Here is an 18,698-nt window from a genome sequence, read left to right on the forward strand (position 1 = left end):
GAGCCAAATCTAGATAGTTATTGTATTATTGAACAGTGATTTCTTTGGCAGGGTTGGGGAGAGAGGGGGTGGAGCAAGGAATGTGATGAAAATAACTGAGGGGTTACCTGGGGTTAGGAAATTGTGTTTTTCTGCATGTGTGTGTGCGTGCGAGAGAGAGAGAGAGAGAGAGACAGAGAGAGAGAGAAAAGCTGAGAAAGCAGGATAGAAAAACAGACCTAAACCATGACAAAAACTGAAAAGGCCCAAAGAGGCAGAAAATCTTGACTTTGTTATAGATTTGTAGGAGTATGTGTGTCCTCAGAGTGATTTTTGTTTCATCGTGTGTGTATATCTTACCTTGTCCAGTTCATTGGACAGCTTCTTATTCTCTTCAATAAGAAGGACTCTTTCTCTCTCGTATTTCTGCTTGTACTCCGTCTCAAACTCTTCCCGTTCGCTTTGGCTAGAAGAAACAGCTTTTTTAAACTTGTCATACTGCATAAACATTAATTCTATAACCATAACTTACAACTGCAAATCTAATCTTGACTCTTGACTTTATCATTTTAAGACAACTAATGACTCCGTCCTTCAAAAATAAGAAATTTTGATTTTTTTTTGGAAGTGTCTTAACACCTAAAACTAAATATTTTTCTTTTAGAGTCACTAATAAAACACACAAAGTCATCTTATAAGCCCCTTTCAGACATGCACCGACACCTTGACACTATGTAGGCATTTGCCAGAGGAGCTGTATGTAAGAACACAAATGTCGGAGCCAGTTGACCCTCGCATTAAGGGGACTTCACCCTGCCAGCTCCCTAGTACAGAGTCTGTGTATTGTCCAATTGAACCCATGTGAGAAAACAGCAGCGTATGGTACTCACACCAAGCTAATAGGCATGTTGATGACATTCTATCATGTGGCCGGGAGTGGACCCAGAAGAATAAAACATCCGATGGTAAAAGAAAAACTCTTATTCTAGCCTTAAAAATTCAATTTAAGACTAGTTCTTTCACTCAGCTAATCAGACATCTACTATGAAATGGTGGATATCATCTTTCAGATGATTTATGCATTTGATGTGAAATGGGGGTGAATTAAGGACGATGACACTACATAAGAACCCCTGGAAACGGGTCAGGAGTTACCTGGATAAGAAGTCAAGTTTATTTGGGTCATGGAGATTTTAAATTCTGGAGGATAACTGGATTAACTATTGAAAAGAAACAGCACTTCACACTTATAACACATTTATACAAGAGGGGGGATTATTACCTCATGAAATCATCACCAAAAAAGACAATGAAGAAATATAATAACTGTCCAGACATTTATGATAATGAATACCAGCAGTAATGCCACTGATCCCTCACCAGACAAATCCAATGAACTAAAAAACGCTGAGATTGGAGGTATTGAATATTGGTTACAAAGTATTAGAATAAGAAAACCTGACAAAGTACCTCTCACGGCGAGTCTTGTCCAGCTTGTCCTTGAGCATTAGGATCTCTTTCTGCAGGGCGAGATGCTGGCTCTCAGCATCCCTCAGCTCCTTGCGCAGAGCCTTCAGCTCAGTGCTATGCTGCGCCTCCCTACGAGCCAACTCCTCCTCATACAGGAGTGTCTTCTTCTCTAGGTCTCCCCGGAGTCGCCCCACCTCCTGGGTCTGGTCTACTGAACCCATGGTGGCAGAGGGACCGCTCTGCTTCAACTGTGTGGGTGGAAATATGGAGAAAAGTTGGGTCGGTGAGGCTGAGTAACAAAGATGACTATAACCTGGATGACTGAGAATCTGCACGGACAAAGAGATGAGAAAGATTTGTAAAGAGAAAGTGAGAAAGACCAGGGACTTAAGGTTACAGTGTCACAGGCCACTCACCCAGCAACAGGATGTACAAAATAAAAAAAGAACAACATGAGACAACAAACAGTCAATGTTGTTGGTGTGTCCGCCAGTGACAGATGTATCAGAAAACAACTGTCCAGTCAGAGTAGAGAAGGACTGGTTGGTGTTCAGCTCTGTGTGTTTGCTAACCTACCTTAAGGCCCTCCAACTCCTCCTCTAGCTGTCGGCTATACTGCTCATTCCGTTCTCTCAACTTCCTCTCTTTCTGAGCCTCGGCTGCCTGCTCCTCTGCCTGTGCCTCCATCTGATGATGGACACACACTCCAGTGATTGGATGAAAGCATACATCATACACAATTTAGTCCTCAGGTACCCATCATAAACTATAAACACTCAAACAACAACTTCAGAAATATGAATGGGGCACCAACCAGTGAATGAAGACAGAACAGGGTGTACTAGCAACCACAGGGAGTCTACTCTACCTCCTTCTTAGTCCTCTCAGCCTTTCGCACCTCAATACGGAGAGCCTCAATCTTTTGACTCTGGCTCTCCATCTCCTCCTCCTTATCACGCAACTGGCGAACCAGGCGCTGCTTCAGTGACCTGGGTGCAAAGTTCAGCCAAATGTTAAAGGTGAGTACAAAACAACATGTATTCTGGTAGGATTTTCAGCTGTCAATATTAATGTAGCTTTAAAACTCTGAAATGGAATCTGTAGTTGTACTGGTTTTGAGAAGATGATGAACAGCGGTAATTTTACCTGAAGTCAGTGAGTCTCTCATTGAGCTCTGAAAACTCCTGCATGGCCAGTTTTCTCTGACTGTGGGCATCCTTCAGCTCTTTTGACTGGGACTTCAGCTTCTCATTGGTCTCCACAAGGTCCTAGTCACAACAGGAACAGTGCAGTTTAACATTAGGTTCACACAGTGAGTAAATATGAAAATAAAAAAAGAACTTTCTGAAGACAAAATGTTACATTTTGTTAGAGCTTATTTTTCCAGCATTGAGGGAACAGATGGGCTGTGCACCTAAACGACTAAACTGAACACCAGTTCATACACAGTTACACACAAACACACCCTAAAACTCTGGTCCTACCTTCTGGAGATCATCCCTCTCCTGTGTAAGGCTCTTCATCTGTTTCTCTAGAGTTTTAATGTGTTTAGATGAGTCCTCCAGGTCTCTACGGGCCAGCGTCACATCCTCCAACTTCTTCTCTAACTGACCCGAGTCTGACACGAACACAAATAAAAAGAGAAACTTTTAAAGTTTTTGTCACTGACATATCTCAAATACTCTTCAGCTGTCTCATCCTATGACTCAAATGTGGCTGATAAGACTGTACAAACAGCTCCCTGTCCTGTCTATTACTCCACTGAACTAAATGTGCACAGAGAACTTCTGACCAGCAATCTGCTTCTTGAGGATGTCGATCTCGCTCTTCAGACTCCTGATCTCCACCTCCTTGTTAGCGCTGAGGGGGCCCTCGCCTGTTGGATGCTGCAGTGCCTGCACTGTCTGAGTCGATTCTGCAAGAGGTCAGGAAAGAAACCACTGTAATCTTCTCTGTAACACCGTTTTAATGTTAAACCAAACACTGGTTTAAGGCAAAAATAATGTGTTCATGCTTTGGTGTACAGAAATATTTATGTATACCTTTTAACACATACACAACCGATGCATTAATGTGCACCCTCTCTCTCAGTGTCAAACTTCAGCACAGTTGTGTGCACATACAGTATGTGATTTCACAATGGACCCTCTCTTCAGCCTAACCTTGCAGTTTGCGGCTCAGCTCTAGTTTTTCCTGCTCCAGCCGGCGGATCCTCCTCTCGTAGGCCTCAGTGGCCAGGCTGTCTTCTAAGCTGCGCTGGACATCCCGGTCCAACTGATCCTGACCTGCCTTACCTGGCTCTGCTGCCAGCTGTCTCAGACAACCTCGGTCAGACAGGGTGCTACAGAGGAGGAGAGTCAGACAAGAGTAAAGAGGCAAGAGAACAACACCAATATCAGTGATATAAAGGGTGAAGAACATGGACAAAAATGCTAATGAAGATTAATGATGAGGGAAGAAAACAATTTAATGAGTTGAGAAATCGCCATAATGTTGGTCAACACCGAAATAAAACTGTTAATTATGGAAGAGAAAGAGGAGAGAGGGAGATGACAGAATTGGCAGGGAAGAGGAAACAGGAAAGAGAAGTGGATGATGGAGACAAGATGAGATGAAAGATGGGAGGATGTTGAATCATGGAAAAAGGCGCTAGAGGGAGGGTGGAGAAGAAATGACAAAAGAGGTGAGAAAAAGACACAGACATAGTGGGACAAAGGAGGAATGAAACAGTGGAAAAAGCTATTGTCTCTGAGCCTTGAAGAGAGAAGAACAACTTGTGAGTCTGTTGCATTCTCACGGGTAGCACGTCTGTGTGAAGACCTACAGCAAGTCACGAACATCACCTTATTAGGGAGGGAGGGACGCTAATTTAATACTCCTACGCCTCTATAGATGGAGTGATAAGAATGTTATGACGTGAGAAGGCTTGTCGGGGAAACCTGACCCTTCATAACGACTAACTACAAGTGAAGCTACAAGACTTCATTCTTTATCCCTCTTTATTTTTTACTATCCATTTCCATGTTTTTTTAAATAATCTTATATTTGCTAAATGGAAAAAAACACAGAATACTGCCTCCATTACAACCATAATAATGACACTGGAAGACTTTCCCAAATAATCTATTTTTACGTTTTCCTTAGTAGCACTTACCATTTACTTGTATAAGTGAAGCCCACAAAGGGCAGGTGGTGACCAGAGAAGGCAGTGTGAGAAGGAGGGGGCATAGTCTCCTGAGAAATGATTAAAAACATGACAAACAAGTGAGATTTTCACATCTGACACAAGCAGTTACAGCAATTATGAATACAATGGCAGATGTGAGAATATAGGGGTTGTCTTAGTGAACCGATTCCTAAACAGTCCCCTTACCGAGTTTTTTAGACAGTCATCATCCACGTCAAAGTTGGAGGTATCTGTAGGGCTGCTGACCTCAGGGATGTAGGGGGCCTCACATGTGCGGATATTGTCCCAGTCGATGCCTGAACACAAGGCAAGGTACAGTTATTGAACAAGCATACAGTAATGACACAACTCTGTGATTAAACTGGTTTAAAGAAGGCTAATGTGTCTATGAGATTCATTTTCTACATCATCCAGTTTCTGTTAAAGACACATGCTAGCAATGTCATTCCTCAATCTACAAATAATGTTTAGATTTAGTTGTGCTGGTTGACATAAACAAATCTCACATTTAAATTTGTCAAAGAAGTAAAAATATCCACATAATATACAGAAAAATATAAAAAAGACAAACAAATAACCAGTAATTATACAGTCTGTATCAACAATAAAGACACGTCACTTGCTAATAACTAGCAGAGCACACTATACAACTGCTAGGAGAGATACTAGCAGAGCTTCCAGGTTCAATTTAGAATTATTTACACATCTAGTGTTATACGAGTGGATTACTGAAGCAGTCTAAAAACATCAGTTAAATAATGGAAGACACTGTGATAACTGTGAAGTTAGACTCGTGCTGTACCAGCGAAGAAGGGGTGTTGCTTGAAGTCCTCAATGCCATTCTGGCCCAGTCGGTGCTCTCGGCTGCAAATGAGCCGGCGAATCAGATCCTTTGCTTCCTCTGACACATCTGCTATCTGCTGTGGGAACTGAAATCGCTCCTGTGCAAAATATGTGTTACAGGCAACAGTGAATGTGTTAAAGGGTAGAGTTCAGCATTAAAATACAGAATGACTTCCCAAATGGAAAGCAGCGTGTTCATATTCCATATCCAGTGTCGAGTCATACAGGATCAACACATTTTGCTTTGTATACAACATCTTCCATAACTCCAACACTACATGGATAACTAAGTATTGATGTACTTTACATATACAGAGAGGTATCTTAAAATCAACTTCAAATTCTATATGCTCACCTTGTGGTTCATGATCTTCCCATAGGTTTCCACCAGGGACTCTGCGTAGAAAGGAGTCTCACCGTACAGCATTTCGTACATGCAGACGCCCAGGGACCACCAGTCGCACTCAGGCCCATACTTGCCTTTGCCATCCTCCATAGCCTGAAGGATTTCTGGGGAGATGTAGTCTGGAGTCCCCACCGCCACGGAGGACTGGACCTAGTGGAAGGACACAACAAAATTCAATAAATGACCCATTAATACCACGAGACAGAATTTCACATACAAATAAGCACAGGACCTAGAGTGATGATGATGATGGTGAGTTATAAGACTGATATCAAACACTAAAAAATTGCACCCTTATCACAGCTTGAAGCTTCAATCTATGACAAAGTTCCAAAGAATTGTCTTTCAAATGGTCATTTAACCTCATCACTGTTACTAACACTGGAGAAACAAACCCAGGCACTACTGTACTTTGATCATCAATTTCATCCTGTCATTTTTCTTTTACAAAACTCTGAGAGGAGCAAATCCTTTTTGTCTGCATCATAAACTGCAGGCACAGCCCCAAGCAGCTGAACCACACACTCCTCCTGTGAGACTCCTGGGGGTTGACAAGGAGGTCAGTATAGCTGTGGTATGTTTGCTTTGGACTGAAGGAGGAGGCATCAGCAATGTGGTAAAAACCTACCGTCCCATCCTCCATGAGTTTGAGGCAGGAGCCAAAGTCAGCAAGGCGGATGTGGCCGTTCATATCCAGCAGAATGTTGTCGGGCTTAATGTCCCTGAAAACGACAGAGAAAAGAGGATGGTCGTGGAGAGGTGGGAGAAAAAGAAGGACAAAGTGAGTAAGTGATTCCTCAGAGAAGAATTACTTCCACACAAAACAATACAAAAATCCAAAACCCACACACACAAGCCTGATCTTCAATTACAGTGCAACTCCCCATCTATTATAAACTACACAACCTGAGGAAATTTAACTGTTTGAACTTGCTCGTAAAGCTATTGTACAATAACACAGATATACTTGTGACTCCATAAAGTGTACTTTCTCCCAGCCCATTAATCAGCAGTGTGCCAACCCTAAATTGACCAAAAGAAAGAATACATTCTAGAAATAGCCAGAGCTCTGTTGTGGGAATTTGCTGCACAGAATGTGTGTGTGTAGGAAACAGCTTCAAAAAACAAACAAGCATGCACTCTGAGGAAGTATGCAGCACACAAACACACTCCCATTTGCACAAAAACAAGAGACCCCATGTCCTAAACAGACACACTCCCCTGTTCCCTTTTCCTACAATATTTTTGTTTGTGAACAGAGGCTGGCTGGGTGGGGGGTTACCGACATTCTTTCTTTCACAGATGGGCTCACGCTGTCCGCTGTAGACCTTCTTCTTAAACTGCATCTGTTCTACATTACTACTGCTGAAGATGTGTTTACATCATAGATACAGACTGTGGCTTCGCTCCAGTCAGAGGGATCTAATGCTACAAAGAGTCGGAGTTTTCTGTCAACCTGCTACAACAGATGGAGCATCTCATTACTGATCAGCCAGTTAACAAACAGAGCTACTTAAAATGATGAAAATGCAGCATTGGTTTGGTAGCCAGAAGGGCTGCAGATAAAAATTATTTATCTTTTCAATCGTCTGGTTTATTTGATGAGTGAAATAATTTTAATCAAATTCCTAAAACCTATGGTAACACTTCAAATTCCTTGTTTTGTCTGACCTCTAGTCCAGCACCACCTTTAACAGACCCTGACAAGTGGGTACAAGCTGAAATGCATTGATACTGAAAGCGAAAACAGCAAATCCACACACCTGAGAAGGCAGGTTTAACTAGCGATCAATTACCGTATCAATGTAGCCATCAACCATATTCTTGTCGCCCGACCAATCGTTACAACTATAGTGGCCAGTGTTGTTGCTTTCCCATGTCCTACAAGCTATACATTGGCTAAAGTTCAAGAAAGAATTGACTGGGAAGTAGCTCTGTGCAAGTTCTACATTATTTGCAACATGACGGAACAGCTGTCTACTTTCTGAATATTACCAAAGTGATGCTTGCTTCAGCTTCTTTATCACCAAAAACTATCCCACAGGGAGTAAAGTGCAGGAAATGTTCCAGTATGTTGAACAGGCGGTTTGTGTTGGGCGGTTGGTGCCACTGTTTTACAATGTGCTCTGTGTGTTCCCGTCTCTGGTGGGTGAAAAATAGGTCCTTTTGCTTTGGTTTCATTTCTGACTCTTTGGTGTCGGCAGGACTATTTTCCCTGTCATTCCATTTTATGACACATAACTTAATTTCTGAAATTATTTTTCTTTGTCTGTATGGATTACTTGGGTTGTTACCGGCATCTGGTGAACATTTAATGTCAACAGCACCTTTAGAATTATATTTAATGAGGAAAATGGTTACGTGTTCAATACTTATTTTACCCGATGTAGATAGCTAAACACACACACACACACACACACACACACACACACACGGTGTAACAGGTTACAAAACTGAGCGCGTTTTATTTCTGTCCAGTGATGAAAGCATGATAATAAATATGATGTCCAACACAAGCACACACCCCTGCACCCTCTATTCATAACTCATTAAAAAACAAACCAACAAATAATACCGATACCAATATTTATAAAACAAAAAAAGATGAGTATAGAATAATAGACAACAAGATGATAAAGTAGAAACACACACTCCAAGCTCATTACAAAATCAAAATCCACAGCCTGCAGACTGTCGACATTCTGCATGTGTGCAGGCATATAACTATATTAATGGTGCACAAAACCACCAAAACAGTCTCTAATGACTCTGGCTCTAACTCTAAACTGCTTGTGATGTTAAACAAATCTCAAGCAGGTAATTACATCCCAAGTAAATTCCAGTGCCTTCTGATAGGCCGTCTGTCCCATCACATGGGGCTGGGCTAAAATACAGTATCTCTTCTTCAGAGACACCACTACATCACCAACCCATAAAACTATGGATTAAAGAAAAATGTATAAACTATTTCTTCAAAGCCAGATGTGAAGCTCCTGTCATTTTCCAGTAGTGCCGTCTGTCCCATCACATGGGGCGGGGCTAAAATACAGTCTCTTCTTCAGAGACACCACTACATCACCAACCCATAAAACTATGGATTAAAGAAAAATGTATAAACTTGTATAAATCAGGGTCCAAAACGTATATGTAAAGTGATATTTACTTTACCAAATCACTTTTGCACTGGGGGCTACTCAGAAGTGTGACTGCTCACAGATGAGTTTGAGATTGGACATAGCTTTTTAAAGTGAATACTGTACATGGAACCAAGTGTATACAGTCACACAACCATTCTGGAACATGAACTTGGCAGGCACAGACACACACTGACAACTGACATGAAGTGTACTCAAGGTCAGATTACCCAAGCAAGCATAAATCTCAAAGACTAAGGATTAAGATTATTAAAACAAAAACAAGTATTTCTCCAAACGGATGTTCATCTTGAATTGTTACAAACCTTCACCTTAAATTCAATAATCCAAACCCTAAGGCTTCAGCAAGAGGACACAGACGTGGGCATGATCACTGGACAAAAAAAGTGGCTAAATATAACCTTTTAACATTCAGAAGAGCTCTTAATTCTGTTTCACTAAATGGAAACAGAATTAAACTTCAATGGCAGATTTGTCGCAGTAAAAACCTTCACCATGAACTACGGCTAAGTTTGAGTGTCTTGACAGACATCAAGTGATATCAACAAAGTATGTTCTTATATAATAACACAATAAACATGTGTAACATATAACATTTTTAAAATGCATTGATCTCTGCTTCATAGAGAACTATCTAGAACCCTGACAGGCACACGACCTCTGCACACAGAATCTGGACCTCCTTAACAGGAAATAAAGACTTCACAATTCATCAATGACACCCGGACTAGACTGGGAGCACATGAATCTGAGAGGGGTATGTGTGTATGTACAGTATATACACTCAATGCTAGAAGGCTTTAATCTTCTACCGAGATGACTGTTCTGCCACTTTCTCTCTTTTCAGCAGCATTATCATCTCTACCACCCTCTTCTGCCAAATCTACCTTGACCCGTTTTTCTCTCTCAGACACCAAACTGAACTGTTTAATAAGCCCACTAATAATCACAGCCAGCTAACACCACTGAAGGCTAACAGCGCAAGATCTGTCTCACATTTACCCTTCAATGCATAGACAAAGTCAGAGAGGTGGCAATTCAAGGCTAACGCTAGGCTAGAGTAGCTCATGTAGCTAACTTGGCTACTGTGTCACAGGGTTCTAGTCTTAAGAAGCAGTGTGGAGACCAGAATAGAGAAAGATAATCTCTTCTAAGACCACAGCTTCCATCTGTGAGGGCCATCCAGATGCCACCTTACAGTACACACACACACACACACATCCTTGTTTTTGTCACTTATGGGGTCCCTACATAGGTTTGCATTCATTTCCAGGACACTAACCCTAACCTTAACCAGAACTTCTACTTGCCTAACACTTAACCAAAGCCTACAGTTGCTTTAACCTTACACCCCATCGTTTTCATAAAATTTGACAAACTACATTGTGGGGATCAGTCACCAGTCCCCACGAAGATAGTAACTCATGGATTTTGGGTCACACAAGTATTAATAAACAGGGCCACACACCCACACACACACACACAATGTGGCAGTGGCAACACTGGAAACTGTGCAGACAAGGCGTGTCCACATGGCTCTAGCCAAGCATTTATTGACTAATGGTTCAAAGAATTGCTGCCTATATCACTTCTGGCAGCACTTGATCCCAGCACATGCACACACACGCACACACACACACACACACACACACACACACACAACCTCCTTAGCACAGTCTCACATTTAAAATATTTTCTTTAACATTTCATTAAGTGTCCACTGTTAACACTGTCCAGTGTGAGTGACGCTCTTTCATAAATGCTGATTAAGTGTGTGTGGGGTGTGTGAGAAAGGGAGAGAGAGGCATAACAGGAGAGAGGAAGACCACTCTCCTGTTAGATCTCTGGGCTGTGAAGAGACACATGGCCCGGATCAATAATAAACCCTTAAATGCAATCAATAGTAAAACACACACCATTTCCCATCACATGAAAACACACATTCATAAAATTAGACAGTGCTCTACGGTAACAAGACCTCGTTCAGAACAGATGTTAACTGTCACAGCCTCACATAACATTGTATTAATGTGCGTTTGTGTTCTTACCTGTCTTCCAATCAACATGACTACAACATACCCTTCATAAAGACTCACACACACACACACACACACACACACACACACCATTCAGTCCCGCTGCACCAACCCCCATCTCTCCACTCACACTATCAGAATCCCACTATCTCAGCGTCACACAGGGACACACACTCCCCTCTGGCAGACAGATGTGGTGCTAGGCAGCACAAAGCCATGCTGAGCTGGCCTATTCAAACGTTTGTTTGAGGCCCTTTCGGGAGGGCACGCAGATCACTGACCACTGAATAAATGAACACACTCATACATACACAGTCTTCCTTTGCGACTGACTAACACACACCGACTCTCATGGGACTCAGCTGAGGTGGACAGAAGGTTGACCTCATGGCTCTTTGCTCTTCAATTATTTCTTCTGGGTTCTTTTCAACTTCATCGGCAGGGCTGCAGATATTACTTTAAAATGGGCCAACACTGTGGCAAGGACAACTACTTAAACAAGAAAAAACACAATAAGTGAGCATAAAAGGCATAATGTGGACTATGCTGATACCAAATAATATAACTTAGGGTTGAGAGATATGAATATATTTACACAAGGAAAACTATACAAACTTGTCAACAGTTTCTACCCTTTTAATGAGTTATCAAGGCAGACATGCCTTTAATATATTTCATTGTATGAGGCCACTGGGGAAACGCTGCAAATCAGTGAGCAGTAGTTTTACCTAAACAGCCATTCCAGCACAAAATGAGCTGAATGATATAAACATACTGAAGCAGTACATCTTGTGTACTATGAGATGATGACTGTCCTTGAATTTCTTTGAGCCCTCTCAAATGCCAAACCAGTATCCTGGTGGGAGCTGGAGTCAATGACTCTGACAGTAAAATATTTCCCTGACTTTTTTTTAACCACGTGGGTATATAAACATTTGTTCAATGTTTAATCCCTCCAAACCAAATGAAAAGTTTCCACCAAGTTCTCACCCAGTAGGGGCCATACCACGGAAACAAATGATCCATTTTAGATCCTGACCGTCAACTTGATCACTCCTACATTTGAGAAATATAATGTTCTTTATGAAATTAAAAGAGGGAAATTAGATAGACCACTTGACTATAGTTGTTTTATTAAACTGGTTTCTGTAGCTTTTTTTTTTTTTTTTTTTTTTTTTAAAACATGACATGATAATGCTGACATGTAATTTCTTTGGTACATAGATTCTGAATATTTGAAAACATGTCAATGCTCATCTTCTGTAGTATTGATGCACCAACACATGACTACATGTAAAAGATGTTAAACGCATCTGCCTAGTGTGTTATATTCAAGATGGTTCTTATCAAAAACACTTTTTTGATAGGGGTTGAAAAAGCAGGAGTCATTTTATAATCAGGGCAAACAGACTGCCTTTTACCATCTGAATGAGGACCTGACGTTGGGTCACAGGAGACTTTGGCATGGGATCTCAAAACATTAAGAAAACCGTGCGTTCCAAGAGCAAAGTAAAGAAATCATTGCTTTACTGTACAGTCACAATCTGCTCATTTAGATTTCCAAATAGTGGCCTAATTATGTGTGGTTGGTGCAACAAGTAGTGATCAGCAAATCCAAAGGGATGGGTTTTTTTGTTTAATGGACATTAAAACCTTTAAATTATAGGGTTAATTCATTGTCTTTAGACATAAGAAGAGAAAACAAACCAAAGTCAAACATACACACCATCAACGAGATAAGCACACACCCTTATGCACAGACATACATTCATCAAACGGGACTAGCCAGCAAGACACACCCTCCTCAGGGGACCTGCCTGGATGTCTCCACCCTCTTCAAAGCAAGTATTCAAATCTCCAATGAGTGTGTGAAATAGAGCAAAGGAGGAGATGGGGGTTGGTACATGGTAGAGGCAAAAGTACCACACCCCCACCCACACATCTCCCATACCCCATTATTAGTGTCCCAAATTATCCACGAGGGGACTTAAAGAGAAACAGTGCTACCCCCTCCTCCCTGCCCCTTATTTCTACCATCCACTTCTTTGTCTCCACCGTCGCTGCCAACCCACACACAGCCCCCAGATAACACCATGCAATTAGTGGGTCCCCACTCTTCTCTTTCACTCCCCTTCTTTATTTATACATTTATATCTACATCGCTATACAGCTGTGTTGTCGACCTCTTAGTGTGTTTCTTTCTGAATGACTTTCCACTTATGTACTAAAGAAAGAACAACTAGACACTCCCTAGACATCCCACCAGCCTAGCTCAGCTTCCCTTTCACTCTCTAGCTTTATCTGACCTGACCTTGCCTTGTTTTTGATCCATCTCTCATCTCTCCCTCTGAATATCCACCACTACTTTGCTCCTTGAACTAAACTGCTGTGACGAGCCCCTGGTGAAAGCGATATTGTAATTACATGCCACTGTGACCACTTCCTGTCTGACAGAGCCTTATTTCTTGCTCCTAAGGGCATTTCTACTGGCTGAACAAGTCTTTTGGCATCTATGTCAAAGAAATAAAAAAAAGTTTCAAGACCGGCAGCCTGTGAATGGTCTGCTATTAGGTGATTAGACTAGTTTTAATTCTGTGAAATTAGTAAAAGTAACAAACGTGTGTGCATCTGGAAACAGAACAGGGGCCTGAATGTAAAATGATCAATAAGAGCAGACATGACAGCGACACAGACACCGAAGAAGCTGGATTGCAATATTTATTTTCTAAAGCACTGAAATCCTGCCTCTCACACATACTCGCACACAAATGGCAATTCTCACACATAGCATAGCATAAACTAACATATGCTACCATTAATCAGTGGCGCTGACTACCTTTGGTGGTGGCTGAAGACAGACCTGTGCGCACACACACTCTCCACTGCTTTCACTTAGCTGCAGTGATTCCCCACTGCTGGAAAACTGCCCATGCAGCAGCAATAATGTAAACACATTGAGCAGCCATCATCGGTGCTTATTGCTCAGTCTGTTTCTTAGAAAACAACTGCAGTCACATAGTTTTACACGCACACTCAGACCCTGGCAGCTCATCACCTGTGGACATAGTGTAGCTGGTGAACAGAGTCAATGGCCAACACCATCTCAGCCAGGTAGAATTTGGCCATCTCCTCTGGCAGTCGGTCCTCAAACTTACTGAGCAGGGTCAGCAGGTCACCACCCACATAGTAGTCCATGACCAGGTACTAGAGTGACAAAGAGACAGAAAGAAGGAAAATATGAGAAAGAAAGAAAGACAGGAACATAAAGCATTAGTGACCTAAGGTGCAGTGCAGAGTCACAGGGCTGAAAAAAAAGAAAAGTGAAACATTGAGATTATTTAAAAAAAGGTTGCACTCGTACATCTCTTCTCTCCCTTTTTTCTCACATTATCATTACTACCAAGAGGCACTGAGTACCTAAATGGCTCTTAACTTTTAAGGATTTCCCTAAAAATAAACAACTGGATGGGTGTTGGTGTATATTTTCAAAGCCTTGTGGAGTGTCCAGGTTAATGCATTTGTTGTGAGAATGTGGGAAATGGAATGATAAGCAGTCCTGGCATTTCAGGGTCACATAGAGACAGGGCCGGCTGTTAAGCTAGAAAGAAAATAACTGCTTGCAGCAGCCAATGAAAGTCAGGAACACCTTTGCTGACAACCAAGTCCTTCGGTCTTGTATGCAAATGTTTTTGCCAATGTCAGTTTCTATTGCCCAATTTCCTACAATTCTAAGTTGTGTTGTGCTTTGGAAGCAGAAATGAATGGGGGGAGGTCAGTGTCTGGCAGGTCACCAGCCATCGTGGACAGGTGGTACTGTATTTTAAAACTGAAGCGAAGAGTGAAATGGTGAAAGTTGCAGCCGGGGTTACTCAGAAAAATAGGAGCGGTATTCTTTCAAAGTACCTCAATCTGAATGTGCTGAAATGTATGAAGTAAGATGGGCTGATGGTCAAAAGCAGTCTGATATATCAGATAATGCTTATAACTCCCTGAGAAAGGCACGGCCATGGAACGCTTGCTGTATGGTGACTGGAGGAAAAAAACATTTCCTGCTCAGGAATACACACATGCACAGAGAGAAGAAGAAAGAATGCTGTATTACCAGATTATTGTCATCCTGGAAGGCATAGTGCAGGGTGGTGATCCACTGGCAGTCTCCATTTACCAACACGTCCCGCTCCTCCCGAAAACATGCCGTCTACACAAAGACATAATAAACTTTATACCTAACAAGATTTAAATGTTACACATACTGGAGACAATATCAAAGAATGGTGGTCTGTCCTTCAACTACACAATTGTTGGAATAGCCAGTCTTGCATGAATAAGTGTAATTCACTGTGCGACACCTCAGGCCTCTTCCATTAGGAGGTCAAAGGTCACGATCTTCTATAAACCTGCATGCTAGGAGCTGACGGAGATTGTGTCTTGGCTAAACGGGATGTTTACCAACATGTTAGCTCAATACCATTCAGCAGTGTAGCCTGCTTATTCAAGTCCTTTATGTTGGGTTTACATAAATAAAATCTGACTTGCTTTAAGTAACCTGGGTGTGTAATTTTTCTGATTTCTTACAACTTAATGTGAACAAGAAAATGCCATATTTGAATACAACCTGACTAAGACATCTTCATTTTGCAACAGTAAACTGACTTGATGGGAATGTTTATAACCTTAACTGAATTATAACAGGGTTTTCATAGCAGAGCATCTATATAATAAAAACCCGAAAACTGTGCTGTAAATGCAACAGCAATACAAAAAGAACAGGAAAGATCATTACTTGGAGCTGTTATAGCTGTTTTATTAAATGTAAAAGTCTAAGTAAGGCTATTTCCACAGATGAACAGTGGGTTATTTGGAAAAGTCAAACAAGCACAGAAAAAAAAAAAGACTTAATGACAATGTTACAACAGCTACATGATTAGTGTGCACTGTCCATTGGTTGCGCCACTGTACACTTTTTCCCCTGTCCAGAAACCAGTTTAAACCAGTGACATATGAGGCATGAAGACTGAAGACCCATGGGCCCGACAGGGATGTACGAATGTCAGGAAGAGCTCGATGAGAAAAACATGCATTGGCAGCTCATGCGACTCAGGCAGCAGCATCCATCAATTAATGTTTGATTTGTCAATAGTCAAACCAGGGGTGTGGTTTCTCTTGACAACACCCACATTTCAATTAATGATCATTCCTTATTATTATTTACTGACCCAGTATTCATAACTGGTACTGTTGCAACCCCAGAAGTTCAAAAACACTCACCTCAGCTCGTTTCAGCATCTCCCATTTGTTGAGAATCTTCATAGCGAATACCTTGTCAGTGTTTTTCACTTTTACAACAGCAACCTGCAGAAAGAGAACAAAAGCTGGAGTGTTAAAAACCGTTTCAATCCTTTGTATGACAACAAAGCCAGTCAAAGAATATGAAGCATACTGAAAAGACCAATAGGGACATAGCAACATTTAATAATCTTACCCTCGAGGCACTAGGAAAAAGAAAAGGGTGTGATCATACTTCAATAGTTCACAAACAACAATCATACAACTCAATTATGTGTGAAAACATTAAGATGCTCAGTACTAATGCTGCCTGATTAATGTATTTTATTACACTCCTCCCATCTATTTATCCATTTTCTGTGTCTCACTTATAACCAAGTGATGATGTGAATCCATTTGAAAAGAGGAAATACCAGGGAAACAGGAGGCAGACAGACAGTGTGGATGAAAGGTAAGAAAGTCAGGAATAAAGCAAAGCTTTAGGAAAGCAATTTGCAAATAGGAGGGGAGAGAAAAAAGAAGAACAAATAGCGGTGTGACAAAACACTTAACTCATGAGACAAGACAATATTTTAACACTATTTTTAGGAAATCTTCAGTGACAAAATATATGACTGGAGAAACTATTTTATTTGACTGAAAGTCACAAAATGCAAAACAGTGCAGATACATTTTGAAATGTTTTAACTAATCATATTGTAATAAGTGTCACTTCAGTTCTACTTTGAGTTTGGATTATATAGAGTAAAAGACGACAATATACAAAGCAGTGTAAAAGGTTTTGCCACAAACTCAGCTGACTGGCTTCTCTCCTGTATGATTTTGTATGAGTCTCTTCAGACCTTAGAACTGCCCATGAGCTTCTAACCAAAGCTGTGTGTGACCTTCTGTGATATTTTCACCATCACGGCACCGCACCTGACAGTAACATCATCTGGCAAAGGCGTTGTGGTGACCAATCACATATGGGGGACGATCGGGACTTGGACGCCCACAGGAAGACAGCTTTTTTGTTTACCTTTTTAGCATGACCATTCACTGCTATTCACTGTCGAATTGGGGCCACAATTAAAGCACCATAATGGCACACCATGTTGGTGGTAGGATTGGTGCTAAGATAGAGTAGGCTATGTTAGCAGCCTGGCTAACACAACAAAAACTTACAGGATGAAAATGTGAATGAAGTCACCCACATCAACCTGTCACATGGCCATATCATACACGCCTACAAAACTTCCCCTGTAATCCCCTTACCCCCGACCAATGCAGCCCCGTATGTTAAAACACAGCAGGGAACTGCATTTTTACTGGATTAAATTGAATGTAGGGTCACTTTGCCGTCACACTGGCTGCTGCTCCGAGTCTGTTATATACGGATATTGTGAAATATATCATCATGTTTCAATACTGCAAAATCTCATCACACTACTACAAATAAATGATGCATTGGATTTGGAGGGACAGGAAACCAAGGGATGAATGGGAGTGGAGAGAAGAAGGATGAAGAGGAAATGAGGCAGATGAGAGAATAAGGGGAAGTAAGATATGGAGGAGGGGGGAAGGGAACAGAATGGGCAGGAAGTGACCATGCATACTAAAATGCTGACTTAAAAGGCCAATGGAAACACACACACACACACACACACACACACACACACACACATACACACCATCCAGAGACACACATTCTCACACAGCTGGACTTCAATATGATTCATGCTTTTCTACTAGTCTGTGCTCCAGAAAAAAAACATTACAGCACTCCTCAAATCACTGTATCCAGTGATTTGAAAATCAATAGTGAGTGCAGATGTGGTGGTTTGGAAAGATATTTGTTTGTGGATTATATATTTTGTATTCACTGATGTATGCTCTATTCAAAGACAACACAAACCTCATTTTAAAAATTAAAAAAATTAAAAAAAAAAGTTCAGATAAATGATCTGTTTACTGAAAATATCATTTGTTCATCTGAAACCACTCATATGTATTTAGTACATGTCCTACAACTTGTATAAACTTGTATACTTTTACTACAGGGCAAACTTGTTGCTTAACAATTTAACAGTATAGTTAAAACTTGGAATAAACTGGCCAACATGTGAGTAAGTGATGCAATCAAATTGAAAACAAGCAAATTCAGTAGATAATAGGTGTGAAATGGTACCATCTCAGAAAATATCACTGTTTCACGGTATTACACAATTATCAGCTCCAACAGCCCTCTGAAAAGTGGAGAAAGGTCCTTTTTTATTACAAGTGACTGTGACAGATGATTGAGATGGATTGCAGCACTAGAGTGACTCCAAAGAATAAACAGTTATAAAGATGATTTT

At 41.1% G+C, this 18,698-nt stretch overlaps 1 protein-coding gene across 3 annotated transcripts in view; it reads right to left on the minus strand.

Moving 5' to 3' along the window:
- cdc42bpab (CDC42 binding protein kinase alpha (DMPK-like) b) overlaps positions 1 to 18,698 on the minus strand; it is a 78,117-nt gene that overhangs the window by 16,285 nt on the left and 43,134 nt on the right. For all 3 annotated transcript variants that reach the window (XM_020616947.1, XM_020616946.1, XM_020616948.1), the window contains exons 3-18: positions 16,345 to 16,428; positions 15,179 to 15,274; positions 14,132 to 14,280; positions 6,514 to 6,607; positions 5,835 to 6,035; positions 5,439 to 5,577; positions 4,823 to 4,932; positions 4,604 to 4,683; positions 3,612 to 3,790; positions 3,242 to 3,364; positions 2,934 to 3,067; positions 2,596 to 2,717; positions 2,318 to 2,438; positions 2,026 to 2,136; positions 1,450 to 1,697; positions 340 to 445 (exon numbers count right to left, since the gene is read on the minus strand). In XM_020616947.1, the coding sequence (XP_020472603.1) occupies positions 340 to 445; positions 1,450 to 1,697; positions 2,026 to 2,136; positions 2,318 to 2,438; positions 2,596 to 2,717; positions 2,934 to 3,067; positions 3,242 to 3,364; positions 3,612 to 3,790; positions 4,604 to 4,683; positions 4,823 to 4,932; positions 5,439 to 5,577; positions 5,835 to 6,035; positions 6,514 to 6,607; positions 14,132 to 14,280; positions 15,179 to 15,274; positions 16,345 to 16,428 (2,097 nt within the window). The remainder of the gene's footprint in view (positions 1 to 339; positions 446 to 1,449; positions 1,698 to 2,025; positions 2,137 to 2,317; positions 2,439 to 2,595; positions 2,718 to 2,933; positions 3,068 to 3,241; positions 3,365 to 3,611; positions 3,791 to 4,603; positions 4,684 to 4,822; positions 4,933 to 5,438; positions 5,578 to 5,834; positions 6,036 to 6,513; positions 6,608 to 14,131; positions 14,281 to 15,178; positions 15,275 to 16,344; positions 16,429 to 18,698) is intronic.

The sequence above is a fragment of the Monopterus albus genome, unplaced genomic scaffold (assembly GCF_001952655.1).
Source record: "Monopterus albus unplaced genomic scaffold, M_albus_1.0 scaffold182.1, whole genome shotgun sequence".
In the NCBI taxonomy this organism is placed as follows: domain Eukaryota; kingdom Metazoa; phylum Chordata; class Actinopteri; order Synbranchiformes; family Synbranchidae; genus Monopterus; species Monopterus albus.